Genomic DNA, 17,437 nt, shown 5'->3' with positions numbered 1-17,437 from the left:
AATAGGATGCCAGTCATAAACAATGAAAATATGCAAGTTTAGAAAATAGACAAAAAATAGTTTACAAATTTGTATCATGTCATAAAAAATGTAAGTGCAAAAAATAGGAAGAAAATAGTACTCGCAAATAGGTAAAAAGAAGTCTGAAAAAGATAAAGGTGAAAAAATAGGAAAAAATAGTCTGAAAAAGATTAAGGTGAAAAAACAGGGAAAAAATAGTCTGAAAAAGATTAAGATGAAAAAAATAGGGAAAAAATAGTCCTATTTTTTTCATATTTTTTTGGAGAAAACTAGGAAAAAAATAGTCTGAAAAAGATGAAGGTGAAAAAATAGGGAAAAAATAGTTTGGTACTCGAAAATAGGAAAAAATAGAACTATTTTTTTCCTATTTTCTTTAAAAAAGATAGGAATAAAATAGTCCACAAAAGTTGAAGGTGAAAAAAATGGAGAAAAATTAGTTTGTGCTTGAAAATAGGAAGAAAATAGGACTATTTTTTTCCTGTTTTCTTATAGGAAATAGGAAAAAAATAGTCTGAAAAAAAATATAGGTGAAAAAAATAGGGAAAAAATAGTTTGTACTTGAAAATAGGAAAAAAATAGCCCTATTTTTTTCCTATTTTCTTGAAGGAAATAGGGAAAAAATAGTCTGCATTTCCAGAAAATAGGGACAAAATAGGGAAAAAATAGGGAAAAAATATATTTTCGCAACACACAAAACTACTAGGGCACATACAGGTATGTCCCATTTGGCCCACGTGAAGTAAATAGGTACCTGGCAATGCTGGGGTAACAATAATTGCAGGGACCTCAGGAAACATACTGATGATCGAGGCTACCGCGATAAAATGAAGACAATATATTATTACAAATACTTACCACTGACAACTATGGCAAACATGCATGTGGCTGTATTGCCTTGAGCATCAACTGCTGTGTAAGACAGAGAGGTGATTCCGATTGGAAAGTTGCCTGGATTGGTCCCCTCTCCATTGAATTTCTGTGTAAAGTCATTAGAGTTATCTGTCACACGGGGTTCTACCCAGGAAACCATTGCAAAGTCCTGGTTAAGTTCTGTGCTCACAGACTGTGTGGATGGACACTGGTCTATCACAGGCTCTTCGGTGTCTGTAAAGATTAAAATGATATAATATCATAATAATTTTTCAAAGAATCATCAGAGAAATGGTCTTGAAAGAGACTGTTGGTTATCTTTCTTAGCTTATAGTTCTAAGGAGAACTATGGCGCCAGTTCGAGAGGATATGTGGTAGGAGCTAGTGGCTCGACGTTTCGAACAGGTTGACTATCCGTTGTCAGGAGTGGGAATAGCTGGCGTGCGTGAGCTTAAGTCACCGGGTTGCAGACGTGGGGGGTACTGTAAGGACCCACACAAGACAAAAGTGGTCTTACATGTTTGATGACTTGAGCTGCACTATTAGATTTTATTACAACCACAAAATGGCTGTCAAGATGGCTGACATGCAGTCCATGAAACAATAATCACCAATCACAAGATTGGAAATAAGTAAGTAACCAATAGAAAAGCTTGTAAAGGTAGAGTGCCATATGTGCCATGTGTTGAATAGCTAAGAGATAGGAAGAGTGTGTGTGTGTGGTGCTATAGCAGGTAATGTGCATGAGGATGATTGAATAGGGACAGAACAATAGAAGCCAAGAGCTAGCTGACATGAGAGAATGAATGTAGGTCAGAAGTGCACTGAAGCATATCGGAGTGGAAAGCTAAATGTACAGTGTAAAATAAACAAGTAACCACTTGGATCAGTGAAATTAAAACCTTACATAATATTCCATCTTCACAGAAAAATGTCCTCAATTTAAAAGATATATCGTATTAACATGCATTTGTTTCCGAAGAAAATGAGTCACATAAAATTAGCTTGAAATACCTGATCAAATCAAATCATGTAGTTTTCCTTCTGTACAATTCTCTCTCTTTTTAAAAAAAAGAAACAGCATCTATTAATATTAGGGAAAATTAAACTGTTTAAAATGAAAGGTCACATATATAGCAAATACAAGAAAATGGTATGCTTTCATCAATGAACATCTTCCAAACAACTTCCTAACTTCAATGGGTTTTATTCTTTATCACCCTGAAAATTCCAGTCTAATCATCTGCAGACATAAACACTTAATAATTCCTTCTTTTTTTTTTTTCCCTGTCATAATCTACAAAATATCAAATATTTCATACCCAATTTGGCAACTGTCAATAATTTTACAAAAAATACATGGCAATGTCTTCACCTAAAAAAAAGTATCACTGTTTTGTGAATCTCTGTTAAAAATTCTTTTAAAATAAGTTAGCCAATTGAACAATGAAATACAATGTACACAGAGAATATGCACGCATTCTGTATAACTCTTTCATAACTGTCTCAGATTTAAGGAGACATTATACAAATACAGTGTCTATATGGTCGATAAAATCTCGACTACAAATGATTAATGTAATGAAAAAACACATCTTATGAATTCATGTATCGAAAATCTGTTTTAAATCCAAATATCTAATAACATCAATATAGGTCAAATGACTAAAAAAATATTGTTCAGAAAATGATGTACCCATGTACATGTACACACGTCGACTAATTACATCAATTCTTTTGACACATTTATATAGTCATCGTTGTAAAATAATTCAGGTCAACCCTGTGACAAATACAATCTGAATCTCACATTCTTTTTTTGTTTTGGTATCTTAAAATTCAGCACAATTGCAAAATTTGCATGCATGATGTAGTACGGCGTCAAACCTGTTGAGGCATGAGTACTTGTGTTGTACGCTAACTGAACTTGATTGATGTGAGTGTCCCATTCTCCTCCTTGATGAGAAATGTACTTCGCAAGTTGATCTTTGGTGGTGCGATTACATCATTCGACTATGCCAGCTCCTTGGGGATGATAGGGTGTCGATCTAGACTTTTTGATGCCCAATTTGCTGCATAGTTCTTGCACTAATCTTGATTCGAACTGTCGACCTTGGTCTGTGTGCAAAGTCTCTGGAATACCATGTTCTTTCACATATTCTTCAAACAGATGTTTGGCGATGGTTGGAGCAGTCTGATCTTTCATAGGGAAGATATTGACATACATGTATTTGCTGAAATGATCGGTCACAACGAGTATGTAGCGAAATCCTCGTCTTGTAATTGGAAGCTCAGCAATGTCGGCAAAGACCATTTCCAAAGGGCGAGTAGTGGTAATGGGACGTAAGGGTGCTTGATGCTTAGGGGTTGGTAACCGGAAGGACTCACAAGCTGTGCATGTGTTGCAGAAATCAGTGATTTCCTTCTTCATGAAGGGCCAATAGCACATTGACTCTGCTCTCTGTATTGTGCGATGAGCGCCGAAATGTCCGGATGATGGGTCACCGTGTAACTCTTGGAGTACCCTTGGAATGAGGGAGTTTGGTACGACAAGTTGGAATGAGAGATTACCAAGCTTGTCTTTCTTCTTCCTGTAGAGTATATACCGTCTTGGAGGATGAATTTGGGATACTGCCACAAGAGACGTCTAACCCGGGGGTTGTGTCTACGGATCTGTCGAATGGTTGGCCGCTCACCATTGTTAACGCATTCGATGACTGTACTGATGTCTTGATCTAGTTGCTATTCATGTTGAACATCTACATAACTGTCAAGGATGAAACCACGGTAAGGATGAAGGACATTTGGTGCAGACTGCCTCGTTGAATCCTTGGGAGTAGATGCTTTTGTTGATACTCGTGATGAACGAGTCTTGACTGCATTACACAGTGGATTGGTCACCATGTGCTTGAGTAGCTGATCCGTCAATCTTGGAGTGACTTGGCTCTCTTGACTCGGGAGTCTAGATAATGCATCTGCATTTCTGTGTGAAATTGTCCTTTCTTGTGAATAAGGCTGAACGTGTAGGAATTGAGTTCCAATATCCATCGTGTTCTCTTCCCAGTTGCATCGTCTTGAATTGGGAACTTCCTGAGAGCCAAAAGAGGTTTGTGGTCTGTCAGGATAGTGAAGTGTTGGTGTCTCAGATAATGACGAAAATGGCGAACAGCTGTAACAATTGCCCAGAGCTCTCGATCATAGGTAGACCATTTCTTCTGCGTAGCACTGAGAATTTGGCTGAAGTAGGAGATTACACGTTCTTTACCATCTTGAGTCTGTGAGAGGACGGCACCAACTGCATGAAGGGATGCATATGAAGATAGGATGAACTCCTTTTCAAAGTCTGGATAGGAGAGGTGGATTGGTCAGAGCTTCTTTCAGATGTTGAAAAGCCATTTCACACTCTGCTGTCCATACAAACTGTTGACCTTTCTGTGTAAGGGTCGACAAGGGAGTTGCAATCTTAGAGAAACTCGGCACAAAACGTCGGTAGAAAGATGCCAGGCCAAGGAAGGATCGGACATCAGTGGGTGTCCTCGGCTGAGGCCAGGACTTGACTTTCTCAACGTTGTTTGGTTCAGGTTTCACTCCTTCGGTGTTGATTATGTAGCCAAGATACGTAACTTCTTTCTTGAAAAAGCCACACTTTGAGGGTTTGAGTTTGAGTTTGAGTCCAGCGTCTCTGAATCGTTGCAATACTTCTTGGAGGTTCTTGCAATGATCATCGAAGTCCTTGCCCATGACTATGCAGTCATCAAGGTATACAAGGCATGTAGACCAGTGGAGGCCATGTAGAACGGCTTCCATGAGGCGCTGAAATGTCATGGGAGCGTTGACCAGTCCGAATGGCATGACAGTGAACTGGTAAAGCCCTGTGCCTGTGGTAAAAGCAGTCTTCTCTGTATCTTGGGGATCGAGCTTGACCTGCCAATATCCACTTGATAAGTCCATGATGCTGAAATATGCTGATGAAGAAAGGGAGTCAATTGAATCATCTTGACGTGGAATAGGGTGAGAATCTCGAACAGTTACTGCATTGAGTTTTCTGTAATCCACGCAAAATCGGTATGTGTTGTCCTTCTTCTTCACCATGACGATTGGGCTCGCCCATGGGCTGAAGCTCTCTTCAATGATGCCTCTTTGCAGGAGTTCGTCCACTTGCTCCTGAATTTCCACTCTCATTGCTGGTGAAGTTCGGTAAACCCTCTGTCGTATTAGAGTAGCTGTGGTAGTGTCAATGTGGTGATGAATAATGTCAGTCTGACCAATATCCTGAGACGTCGTGCTGAAAATATCACTGTAGGTTTGAAGAAGATGTTCTGCTTTCTCGTACTCTGTTCTCGTGAGTTCTGAAGAAGGGAGAACGCCAGCAACTGGCGACTTGTCCGTCACTTGTGAATCTGCGTCAGTAGTTACGCTCATGATCTTGTATTCCTCTTCAGAATCCCCAGTAATGGAGAAGAATTGACCAAGGCAGGTGTCTGCAGGTAGATCGACTGCTTCGTCAGAGGGATTAATGAGGCGTACTAGAATAAGACCATCTTGAGGCTTGAACAGAGATCTGGCACCGATAACAGGAATGTGATCTTGCAATGTTGGTTCAAAGTAGCCATCGTAGTCTCTTGGTATGATGTCGAACTGTGGCGACGACAATCTTCCCTGGACGTGAGTTTCGCAGCTTGGAGGAATCCGAGCTTGTCCAACAAGAGAAACTTTACATTTCAGCGGGGCTTGGTATTGCTGACGATCGATGAAGGGAATAACATTTCCAGGCATGTTGAACGATGTTGACGATATGCAGGCATTCTGGCTGTCAATAAAGTCCCATCCAAGGACAACTGAATGAGTGATGTTGCGTGCAACAACGAACTTGTGTTGTGTAGCCTTGTTCCCTAAGTGCAGAGATGGTACGATTGTTCCTATGTTGTCTACCAGCCCACCTGTGATAGTAGATGCCATGGATGTCAACTTTTCCAACGGGCTCCTTTGCGATGCTGGAATGGATGACAAAAATTTGGCACTCAACAGAGAGATGAATGATCCACTATCTACGAGTGCCAATACATAGACATTGTCGATAACGATAGGGATGTAGGGCGATTTCTTTGGCGAAATAGGTGTTATTCTTATTGGGGCATTGGTGTGTGTAGCTGATGAATGGCCCTCTTCCTCAACTACCAGAAGTTTCCCTGCTGCTGGTCTTCAAAACGAACTTGACGATAGGGAGCCTGTCTATGGGAGTCAACTTGATAACCTGCAGTGGAAGGATGCTGCTGATTTCGGCTGCTAGACGATTCATAGGGCCGTCTAGAGGGTGAAGTCCTAGATTGATGTGCGTAGCTCTGATTAGGGCTTGGAGATATGCGTCCTGCATATTCTGGAGATCTCTGTCTTGCATATTCTGGCGACCTGTGTCTTCGGTAGTCACGGCTTGGTGACGGAGACCCACGACGTTCCATGTGTCTTCCCTCATGGCCACGTCCTGATGGGCTGCCACCACGTAGCTGAGATCTGCTAAGCCTTGCAACTGTCTCTAACTTTAAGGACATCCTGTCCAGCTTCTTTTCTAACTCGTTGAGTCTTGGCAGTAGTAGTCGTAAGACTGATGATTCTGCATGCGTCTTGTCCTGGACCCGATCATCTACAGCTGCTACTATACCAAAATCATGTGCTTGGTGTGCTCTTTCTACACGAAGTGCAATCTTCAACGCCTCGTCAAAATCAAAGCCTCCGAGCTCGTGGATCTTCACTTGAAGCGGTTTGTCTACCCCGGCAACAAATCATCGAAATCTCTCACCACCTTTCGCATTGTCATCATAAGACTGGAACGCTTCTTCTACTAAGGAAGCAGTGGCCGATGCAAACACTTCTAAAGGTTCACCTGGTTGGCGAGTTCGGGCAGTAATACAAGACTTGAATGTGTCAATAAACTGTGTCCGGCCGAAAACCTGAGAGAGTTTCTCTTTCATCTTCTTGAAATCCTTCTTGTCCGAAGCAGACAAGCTCTCCCACACGATGAAGGCTGATCCTGCTAGTCTTGCCGGAAGGAGGAGGGTTAAGTTGATAGAAGTGTCCGAAAACGCCTGTGCAGCAACTTCAAATCGGCGTATCCATTGACGGAAGTCTTTGCCGTTCTCTCCCGTAAATACTTCTGGCAATTCCATGTGATAAGACGCCATACTGAAGGAGTTAGAAGCAATCGACTCAACAGATATGATCATCAACAAGGTATCAACACAGTAAAACTTACTGAATGAGTGTGAAGGAGGGGGGGGGGGGGGGGGGTCACTCAGAGTGCAGATGAAGAAAATGCAAACTCAACAGTTGAAATATCTGTGGCGAGCGGCTATGATGGAAGGAGGGTGTATTCTGCAACTGGTTATGTTGCAACGCCAACACTATGTAGAATATGCAGGTTGATATGGCAGAATGCTGTAATGTACGGCAGCCAAAGGCAGACTACGGTATACATGCAGACTGAATGTGATAAGTTGCTAGAAAAATACAGAACTGTATGAAGGGTGAAGAAAAGAAACCTCACTCACTGATGAATCGATGAATGCAGGAATATTCACCAAAATACAGCTCCAGTATGAAGAAGGGAAAAAGAAATCTCACTTACTGACGAAGGATGAATGAAGGAATTCACAAAATTACTGATGTAGGAAGAAATCAAGGCTCGCAAAAACTCAAGATAAAATTTCAGTAATAATGAAGGAGGTTGAATACACACAAAAACTAACTGCCTCAGCTTAAAATGAAGGGAGGTCAATCAGTGACAAGAAGGGTGATATCATGCTCTCAAACATTCACATTCATACACAGATGGAGGGAGAATTTCACTCTGCAACTCACCACTAAAAACACTGCAGGAATTTCTACATATGAAGGAAGGCTGCAATTACAGTTTAGTGCAGAAAAACCACTGCTGGCACCAGTTGTAAGGACCCACACAAGACAAAAGTGGTCTTACATGTTTGATGACTTGAGCTGCACTATTAGATTTTATTACAACCACAAAATGGCTGCCAAGATGGCTGACATGCAGTCCATGAAACAATAATCACCAATCACAAGATTGGAAATAAGTAAGTAACCAATAGAAAAGCTTGTAAAGGTAGAGTGCCATGTGCCATGTGTTGAATAGCTAAGAGATAGGAAGAGTGTGTGTGTGTGGTGCTATAGCAGGTAATGTGCATGAGGATGAATGAATAGGCCAGAACAATAGAAGCCAAGAGCTAGCTGACATGAGAGAATAGGGACTTTTAGATTTGCGTGGACTGATACGTGGTACTTCCATTCACGGCAGTGCTTTAACAGTACGTCGATCGTAGCATAGACCTATTGTCTTCGTGCGAATCTAAAAGTCCCTAATGAATGTAGGTCAGAAGTGCACTGAAGCATATCGGAGTGGAAAGCTAAATGTACAGTGTAAAAATAAACAAGTAACCACTTGGATCAGTGAAATTAAAACCTTACAGTACTATACATGACCGTGTGGGCTTGAGTCACCGGGTACGTGTGGACTTGGGTGAGCTGCTTGTCCGTCTAGGCTGGAGTCTCTGGGTTGTGGACTTGGGGTACTCCGAATCTATGAGTGGGGTGGCGTTGTGGTGTGGGCGAGATGCTGTGTGTGCATGTCCCCGACATAGGGGGCGTTGTTGTGTCGGCGAGACGCTGTGTGTGCATGTCCCTGACCTAGGGGCGTTGTTGTGTCGGCGAGATGCTGTGTGTGTCCCTGACTTAGATGGCGTTGTGTGTCGTCGAGACGTTTTGTGTGTACCCGATGTAGGCGGTTTTGTAGTCTCCTGTGCATTGTATCTGTGAGGCTGGCGGCTGCTTTGTGGATTCGGCAGGTGGTGGTGGTGGTTGATGTACGGGTGTCTGCGACTGGGGTCTAGCTAGTGGTGGTGGAGGCGTGTCCGTGTACTTGCATGTTGATGAGTGGTTTCCAGATGTTGTTGATGTATAAACCTGAGTCTTGGGGCACAGTGTTGTGGCAGTGAATTTTGATGGCTTCTCAGATTCGGCGTGTGTGCCAGTGCTTCGATCGATCATTATGGAGATGAGATGACTGATGTTGTTTGGGCCTGTTTGAGGATGGTAGACTTATTCAAATTGCTGAGTCTGAAGCTGGTTTTGTGCTCCTTGAGTCTTGTTTCCAGATTTCTCCCAGTTTCAACAATGTAGACTTTTCCACGTTTGAATTTGTAGACTCCAGCTTTCTTTTGGTTTGGATTCATGCTTGTCTTTGTGGGTGTGAATATCAATTGGGGTTTGTTGGAGGAACTGTGCCGAACTTGGATGTCTGCTGCTTGAAGGATCCGTTGAATCTTGTGAGAGGCTTGGCCGATACAGGGTAAAACAACAGTTTGTTTCTGGGGTGTAGCTACGGGTTGGTTCTCTTCATGGCTGGTGTTGGTTGCGGGCTTGCTGGCTGGTGTCCTAGCAGGACTTGATCTTATGTCTTGGGTATGTGTTGATGGTAGTTAGAGTTGAGTTGATGGGCTCGGCGTATGAGGGTGTTAAGGACTAATTGCAGTTCAGCTGGATGGTGGAAGGATCTGTAGTGAAGATATCTATCGGCGTGCATGAGTTTCCTGTAGTTATATAGCTTGGTGAGCAGGCTTGCCGGATGGCGAGTTGGTAACGCGGACGTCTAGGAAGGGGATGCTGTTGTTTTGCTATTCCCCACTCCTGGCGACGGATAGTCAACCTCTTAGAAACATTGAGCCACTCCCTTACAAAAATGTCCTGTGGTAATTCCTGTGGTACCTGATTTTACCACACAAAATACCACAGGAATATTATGTACCACAGGAACTTGTGTGGTAATGTCACTAGACTCCTGTGGTAATGTCAACGGCTGGCTGTGGTAACTTTGTATTTCCTGTGGTACTTGATGTTACCACACAAAATACCACAGGAATATTTAGTACCACAGCAACTTGTGTGGTAATGTCACTAGACTCCTGTGGTAATGTCAACGGCTGGCTGTGGTAACTTTGTATTTCCTGTGGTACTTGATGTTACCACACAAAATACCACAGGAATATTTAGTACCACAGCAACTCGTGTGGTAATGTCACTAGACTCCTGTGGTAATGTCACTAGACTCCTGTGGTAATGTCAACGGCTGGCTGTGGTAACTTTGTATTTCCTGTGGTACTTGATGTTACCACACAAAATACCACAGGAATATTTAGTACCACAGCAACTCGTGTGGTAATGTCACTAGACTCCTGTGGTAATGTCAACGGCTGGCTGTGGTAACTTTGTATTTCCTGTGGTACTTGATGTTACCACACAAAATACCACAGGAATATTATGTACCACACGACTCGTGTGGTAATGTCACTATAGACTCTGTGGTAATTCAAAAGGCTGGCTGTGGTAAGTTGATATTTCCTGTGGTACCTGATATTACCACACAAAATACCACAGGAATATTATGTACCACACGACTCGTGTGGTAATGTCACTAGACTCGTGTGGTAATGTCAACAGCTGGCTGTGGTAACTTTGTATTTCCTGTGGTACTTGATGTTACCACACAAAATACCACAGGAATATTATGTACCACACGACTCGTGTGGTAATGTCACTATAGACTCCTGTGATAATTCAAAAGGCTGGCTGTGGTAAGTCGATATTTCCTGTGGTACCTGATATTACCACACAAAATACCACAGGAATATTATGTACCACACGACTCCTGTGGTAATGTCAACGGCTGGCTGTGGTAACTTTGTATTTCCTGTGGTACTTGATGTTACCACACAAAATACCACAGGAATACTTAGTACCACAGCAACTTGTGTAGTAATGTCACTAGACTCCTGTGGTAATGTCAACGGCTGGCTGTGGTAACTTTGTATTTCCTGTGGTACTTGATGTTACCACACAAAATACCAAAGAAATATTTAGTACCACAGCAACTCGTGTGGTAATGTCACTAGACTCCTATGGTAATGTCAACGGCTGGCTGTGGTAACTTTGTATTTCCTGTGGTACTTGATGTTACTACACAAAATACCACAGGAATATTATGTACCACACGACTCGTGTGGTAATGTCACTATAGACTCTGTGGTAATTCAAAAGGCTGGCTGTGGTAAGTTGATATTTCCTGTGGTACCTGATATTACCACACAAAATACCACAGAATATTATGTACCACACGACTTGTGTGGTAATGTCACTAGACTCGTGTGGTAATGTCAACGGCTGGCTGTGGTAACTTTGTATTTTCTGTGGTACTTGATGTTACCACACAAAATACCACAGGAATATTTAGTACCACAGCAACTCGTGTGGTAATGTCACTAGACTCCTTTGGTAATGTCAACGGCTGGCTGTGGTAAGTTGATATTTCCTGTGGTACCTGATATTACCACACAAAATACCACAGGAATATTATGTACCACACGACTCGTGTGGTAATGTCACTATAGACTCCTGTGGTAATTCAAAAGGCTGGCTGTGGTAAGTTGATATTTCCTGTGGTACCTGATATTACCACACAAAATACCACAGGAATATTATGTACCACACGACTCCTGTGGTAATGTCAACGGCTGGCTGTGGTAACTTTGTATTTCCTGTGGTACTTGATGTTACCACACAAAATACCACAGGAATATTTAGTACCACAGCAACTTGTGTGGTAATGTCACTAGACTCCAGTGGTAATGTCAACGGCTGGCTGTGGTAACTTTGTATTTCCTGTGGTACTTGATGTTACCACACAAAATACCACAAGAATATTTAGTACCACAGCAACTCGTGTGGTAATGTCACTAGACCCCTGTGGTAATGTCAACGGCTGGCTGGGGTAACTTTGTATTTCCTGTGGTACTTGATGTTACCACACAAAATACCACAGGAATATTATGTACCACACGACTCGTGTGGTAATGTCACTATAGACTCCTGTGGTAATTCAAAAGGCTGGCTGTGGTAAGTTGATATTTCCTGTGGTACCTGATATTACCACACAAAATAGCACAGGAAAATTATGTACCACACGACTCGTGTGGTAATGTCACTAGACTCCTGTGGTAATGTCAACGGCTGGCTGTGGTAACTTTGTATTTCCTGTGGTACTTGATGTTAACACACAAAATACCACAGGAATATTTAGTACCACAGCAACTCGTGTGGTAATGTCACTAGACTCCTGTAGTAATGTCAACGGCTGGCTGTGGTAAGTTGATATTTCCTGTGGCACCTGATATTACCACACAAAATACCACAGGAATATTATGTACCACACGACTCGTGTGGTAATGTCACTATAGACTCCTGTGGTAATTCAAAAGGCTGGCTGTGGTAAGTTGATATTTCCTGTGGTACCTGATATTACCACACGAAATACCACAGGAATATTATGTACCACACGACTCGTGTGGTAATGTCACTAGACTCGTGTGGTAATGTCAACGGCTGGCTGTGGTAACTTTGTATTTCCGGTGGTACTTGATGTTACCACACAAAATACCACAGGAATATTTAGTACCACAGCAACTCGTGTGGTAATGTCACTAGACTCCTGTGGTAATGTCAACGGCTGGCTGTGGTAACTTTGTATTTCCTGTGGTACTTGATGTTACCACACAAAATACCACAGGAATATTATGTACCACACGGCTCGTGTGATAATGTCACTAGACTCCTGTGGTATAATACGGCTGGCTGTGGTAAGTTGATATTTCCTGTGGTACCAGATTTTACCACACAAAATACCACAGGAATATTATGTACCACACGACTCGTGTGGTAATGTCACTAGACTCCTGTAGTATAATGTCAAAGGCTGGCTGTGGTAACTTTATATTTCCTCCGTTTCCTGATGTTACCACACAAAATAGAGAGCGAGATCTTTATTTTCAATTTCAATTCCCAACGGCGCATTTCCACCATTACTTTGCCATTTCACCAGATTTGTCTTCCTTTAATACCCAGAGTATGGAGGGAAAAGGTTAGATTTACACCAGGAAAAACGAATTTTAAGTGTATTCCAAAGCAAGAATTCAACAAAATGGGGCAGGATCGCAGAGTTTACCATAACAGGCCAAGTTTAATACATATGGCTCAGACTGTAGTCCCACACAACCACTCTTGTGTGGGGAAATACAAATAGTCGGTCTGCAGAAAACGATTAACTTTGCTGCTCTGGACAGCTAGCTGCTGGAGCTACTTTAAAGATCATCATTTTGACCAGGAGGTGAGTAATAAAATTACACATAATTCAAGACAGAATGGTGTTTGCTTTCTGTACAAAATAGGAAATTTGGTTAGTAAATCTTACTCTTATAAATTTGGTTCATGAAAAAATGAAAACCGATCGCATTTGATGAAGGTCGTAGATGGCCTACTGTACTGCATCTAGACAAGTCTACATAATTATAGTCATCTATATTCTGTGTACATAAGGCTTTTCATTGGAAGTGAAATAATAAACATGAATCTTAATTAGTAATTAAGAGAATGGGATTACTAGTACAGACGTACTGTCAGTAGTCTAATCCACACATAGCTGCATAGAGCATAATAGAATACTACAACGTGCTTACTTTTGTATTTGTTTTTTTAATTTTTCAGGGTATCTTCGGCTGCTGGAAAGTCATCAATGTGGACTGTGTGGTACTGGCATGCTTGTCTTCTGGTGTACATGCAGACATGCAGTCTTAATTTGTAAGACAGAACTGTCCAAAATACATCAAGGAAGTGCAAGACATGAGTGAGAGTGTGAGACCCATACTGGGTAAATGTTCATCGGTATGGGATTTCTATATTAAATGGAAAGCATTTCGAAATGATGTAAATTATGCCGACCAACAAACATTCAGCAAGTACTTCCAGGTCGCCACGCCCTGTCATAATCACCTTGCGTTCGGTCGGAATGAATCTGAGAAATAAATCTTCAATACACATCTTTGTACCAAGGCAATCTCGACGAACATAAATTGAATTAACTTACAGCGTAATAAAATATTTACATATATCCTATATCTATGTGTGAATATATCTTCATAACTTTATTTCTCTACACTTTTTGCCATGACAGCTCATTGCTGGTATAGTTGATGCCAGTATTGTGTAACACTTTATAGATGTGTATTCATGTATCTATAGCCTTTTTTTTAAATATTCATTTAAATGCATCTGAAGACTATTCATGTTTGACAATTGACATCTTTTGACACTTGACAGATAGACCATAGCTGCAAGTGCTATTAATTAACACTTTTAACATTGTTATGGATGTAAACTTATTTATGTATTGTATACCTTTAATTGCCTTCACATGTATTCATATACATTTTTAAAGAATTAATTGTTGGACTGTTTATGTTCGTCATGATATCTCATTGAAACTTGCCAGATAGCCTTGCTACTGGTATGTAACATTTTATAGTTAATATATATACATGTACATATGTATCCATGCACTTGTACACATATCCACTTAAAGGTAGTGAATACTTTTTGCTGCCAACATCAACTTGAATTTCTGTAGATCTTTGCAGGAATTTTAAATATATCACGTATCTGTGAAATTTAAACGTTAGCAGTATCCAAGTTTTCAAATTATGCAAGGAAACCCATTTAGTTTCTAGACTTCACTGTCAGACACTATGAGTGACTGACTGACTTCTTTTTTTCTTGGGTAATACCCCTGCATAAAATGAGCTGTAAAGGGTACATGAGCATTTGTACACATCAATAACCTGCTTCTTGTAGTGACCAAAAAAAAAAACGCATACATTTTCAAATTTGAACCAAATCTGACTTTTTTCTGTTGTAAAGTGTGCATTGAATTTATTTAAGAATATATCAAGGGTTTTATTCTAAAATGTTTGTTTTGCATGTTATTTTTTAAAATTCTAGTTTTGTCATCTCAAATTCCTGTGGTAGTGCTTGGAATATGGTAGGCATGCTAGGTAGTCCTGTGGTACCTGCAATGCGGGAATCCTGTGGTAACTGGCGTGTGGTAATCCTGTGGTACCTGCATGGTGTATGGTAATCCTGTACCCTGTGGCAACTGGCGTGTGGTAATTCTGTGGTAACTGGCGTGTGGTAATCCTGCGGTAACTGGCGTGTGATAATCCTGTGGTAACTGGCGCGTGGTAACTTTCCTGTGGTAATGTCCCCAAAAACCACACAAATTACCACAGAAATATTCCTGTGGTAATTTGTGTGGTAATTTATGTGGTGACTGGCATGTGGTATTCCTGTGGTAATCCTGTGGTAACTGGCGTGTGGTAATTCTGTGGTATTCTGTATGGTAACGGGCGTGTGGTAATTCTGTGGTACCGGGCGTGTGGTAATCCTGTGGTAACTGTTGTGTGGTAATGTCCCCCAAAACCACACCAATTACCACATAAATATTCCTGTGGTAATTTGTGTGGTAATTTTAAGTGGTAACTGGCGTGTGGTATTCTTGTGGTAACTGGCGTGTGGTAATCCTGTGGTAAGTGGCGTGTGATAATCCTGCGGTAACTGTCCTGTGGTTATGTCCCCAAAAACCACACAAATTACCACAGACATATTCCTGTGGTAATTTGTGTGGTAATTTTAAGTGGTAACTGGCGTGTGGTAATTCTGTGGTATTCTGTATGGTAACTGCTGTGTGGTATTCCTGTGGTAATGTCCAAAAAACCACACAAATTACCACACAATTATTGCTGTGGTAATTTGTGTGGTAATTTTATGTGGTAACTGGCGTGTGGTATTCGTGTGGTAAATTGAAATGTCCCAATTTACCATTATGTGGTAATTCATGTGGTACAGTCCTGTGGTAATGTCCTGTGGTAAAGTCCTGTGGTAATCATGTGGTATTACCACAGGACATTTTTGGTAAAGTCCTGTGGTACAGTCCTGTGGTAATCATGTGGTATTACCACAGGACATTTTTGTAAGGGTCCTACTACCCATCCTCTCCATCGGCGCTAGCGTTCTCATTAGAACTATAAGCTATAAACCAACAGTCTTTTCAAGACTGCACCAACAGTCCTTTTCAGGACTATACACACACTCAAGAAAGAAAGATTACAAAGAGCCCTAGATTTTCAGGGTTACTCCCCAATCCTTCCCCTCTCCCCCATGGTGCAACCCCAAGCCTGTCTTTCTACATTACCATGCAAGTCGATACTTATGAGCAGCAATAATAATAGTATTAATATTTAAAATAATAATGATAACAGAATATTTGAAAGCGTGCATAAAACAAAAGAAATACATGTACATTTACAAGATCAACCTACCACTGACTACTATCTCGAACATGCAAGTAGCTCTATTTCCGGCAGCATCAACAGCTGTGTATGAAAGAGAGGTTATTCCCAGTGAAAAGTCGCCTGCATTGGTCCCCTCACCATTGAATGTCAACGTAACACTATAAGAGTTTTCTGACACTGTTGGTTCAGTCCAAGACACTGTAGCGAAATTCTGACCGGGCTGCATGGGAACGGACTTGGACAATGGACAGCCAACTATAACTGGTTCCTCAGTATCTGAAAAGAAAACAATTGCATGAAAACAATTATAATATAAATAATAACATTAACTGTAATGATGATTATGATGATGACTTAAGGTTAATATAATGATAATAATAATAATAATGATAATATCAATGAATTATAATGTATAACGATAAAGTCAATACTACCACTTTTAATACTACTACAGCATTTAGATATCACAATATTAATTTGAAATTTACAACAACAACAAAATATTTTGACGATCAATTAATAGAATTTCTTTAGACTTAAAACCAAAATATTCAAAAGCGTGCATGAAACATGAAATACACATCCACAAGATTCACCTACCACTGACTACTATCTCGAACATGCAAGTAGCTCGATTTCCAGCAGTATCGACAGCTGTGTATGAAAGAGAAGTGATTCCTTGTGTAAAGTTGCCTGGATTGGTCCCCTCTCCATCGAACGTGACGCCAATCTCATCAGACGTATCTGAATTATCTATCACTGTTGGTTCAGTCCAAGACACTGTAGAGAAATTCTGGCCGAGCGCCATGGGTACGAACTGGGAGGATGGACAATCACGTATAGCTGGTTCTTCATTATCTGGAATGAGAGAAAATTAATGATAATGATAATAACATTTCTAATACTTTTATGTTGCTGGTGGCTAGCTAGGCCGGAAAACCTTGAGCTTGTTCGACCTGGCAATTATTGCAGGCTGATGTATACGGAATGAGCCTTGGCGGGGGAGACCCGGCGATCTTTGGTCTCTCTGGTAGCAGACATGTGCAGGATTTGATGCACGCTGACGATGGTCTAGTACTTAATTTATACTGGGTATCTTGCTCAACAAGCCTAACTTTTTCTGAGATTCTTTTTTTCCCCCTCTCAGTTAAATCAAGCAATATAAAATATTTTGTCTTATTCTCTACTTAAATGTACTCTGTAAACTTATTTTATTACACATGCTCATCAGTATTTTGTTACTTGTATAATTCATTTGTTTTATTAAATATAGTACAAAATGTATGGTTTATATATGTCATTTT

At 40.9% G+C, this 17,437-nt stretch overlaps 1 protein-coding gene across 5 annotated transcripts in view; it reads right to left on the bottom strand.

Annotated features, from left to right (window-relative positions):
• Window positions 1-17,437, bottom strand: part of LOC115922668 (hyalin-like) — a 49,126-nt gene that overhangs the window by 17,316 nt on the left and 14,373 nt on the right. For all 5 annotated transcript variants that reach the window (XM_030981972.1, XM_030981975.1, XM_030981974.1 and 2 more), the window contains 3 exons: window positions 16,734-16,991; window positions 16,161-16,409; window positions 877-1,125 (listed from right to left, as the gene is read on the bottom strand). In XM_030981972.1, coding sequence (XP_030837832.1) covers window positions 877-1,125; window positions 16,161-16,409; window positions 16,734-16,991 — 756 coding nt within the window. The remainder of the gene's footprint in view (window positions 1-876; window positions 1,126-16,160; window positions 16,410-16,733; window positions 16,992-17,437) is intronic.

The sequence above is a fragment of the Strongylocentrotus purpuratus genome, unplaced genomic scaffold (genome assembly GCF_000002235.5).
Source record: "Strongylocentrotus purpuratus isolate Spur 01 unplaced genomic scaffold, Spur_5.0 spur5_scaffold_12, whole genome shotgun sequence".
NCBI lineage: Eukaryota > Metazoa > Echinodermata > Echinoidea > Camarodonta > Strongylocentrotidae > Strongylocentrotus > Strongylocentrotus purpuratus.
This window is presented reverse-complemented; position numbering and strand designations above follow the sequence as displayed.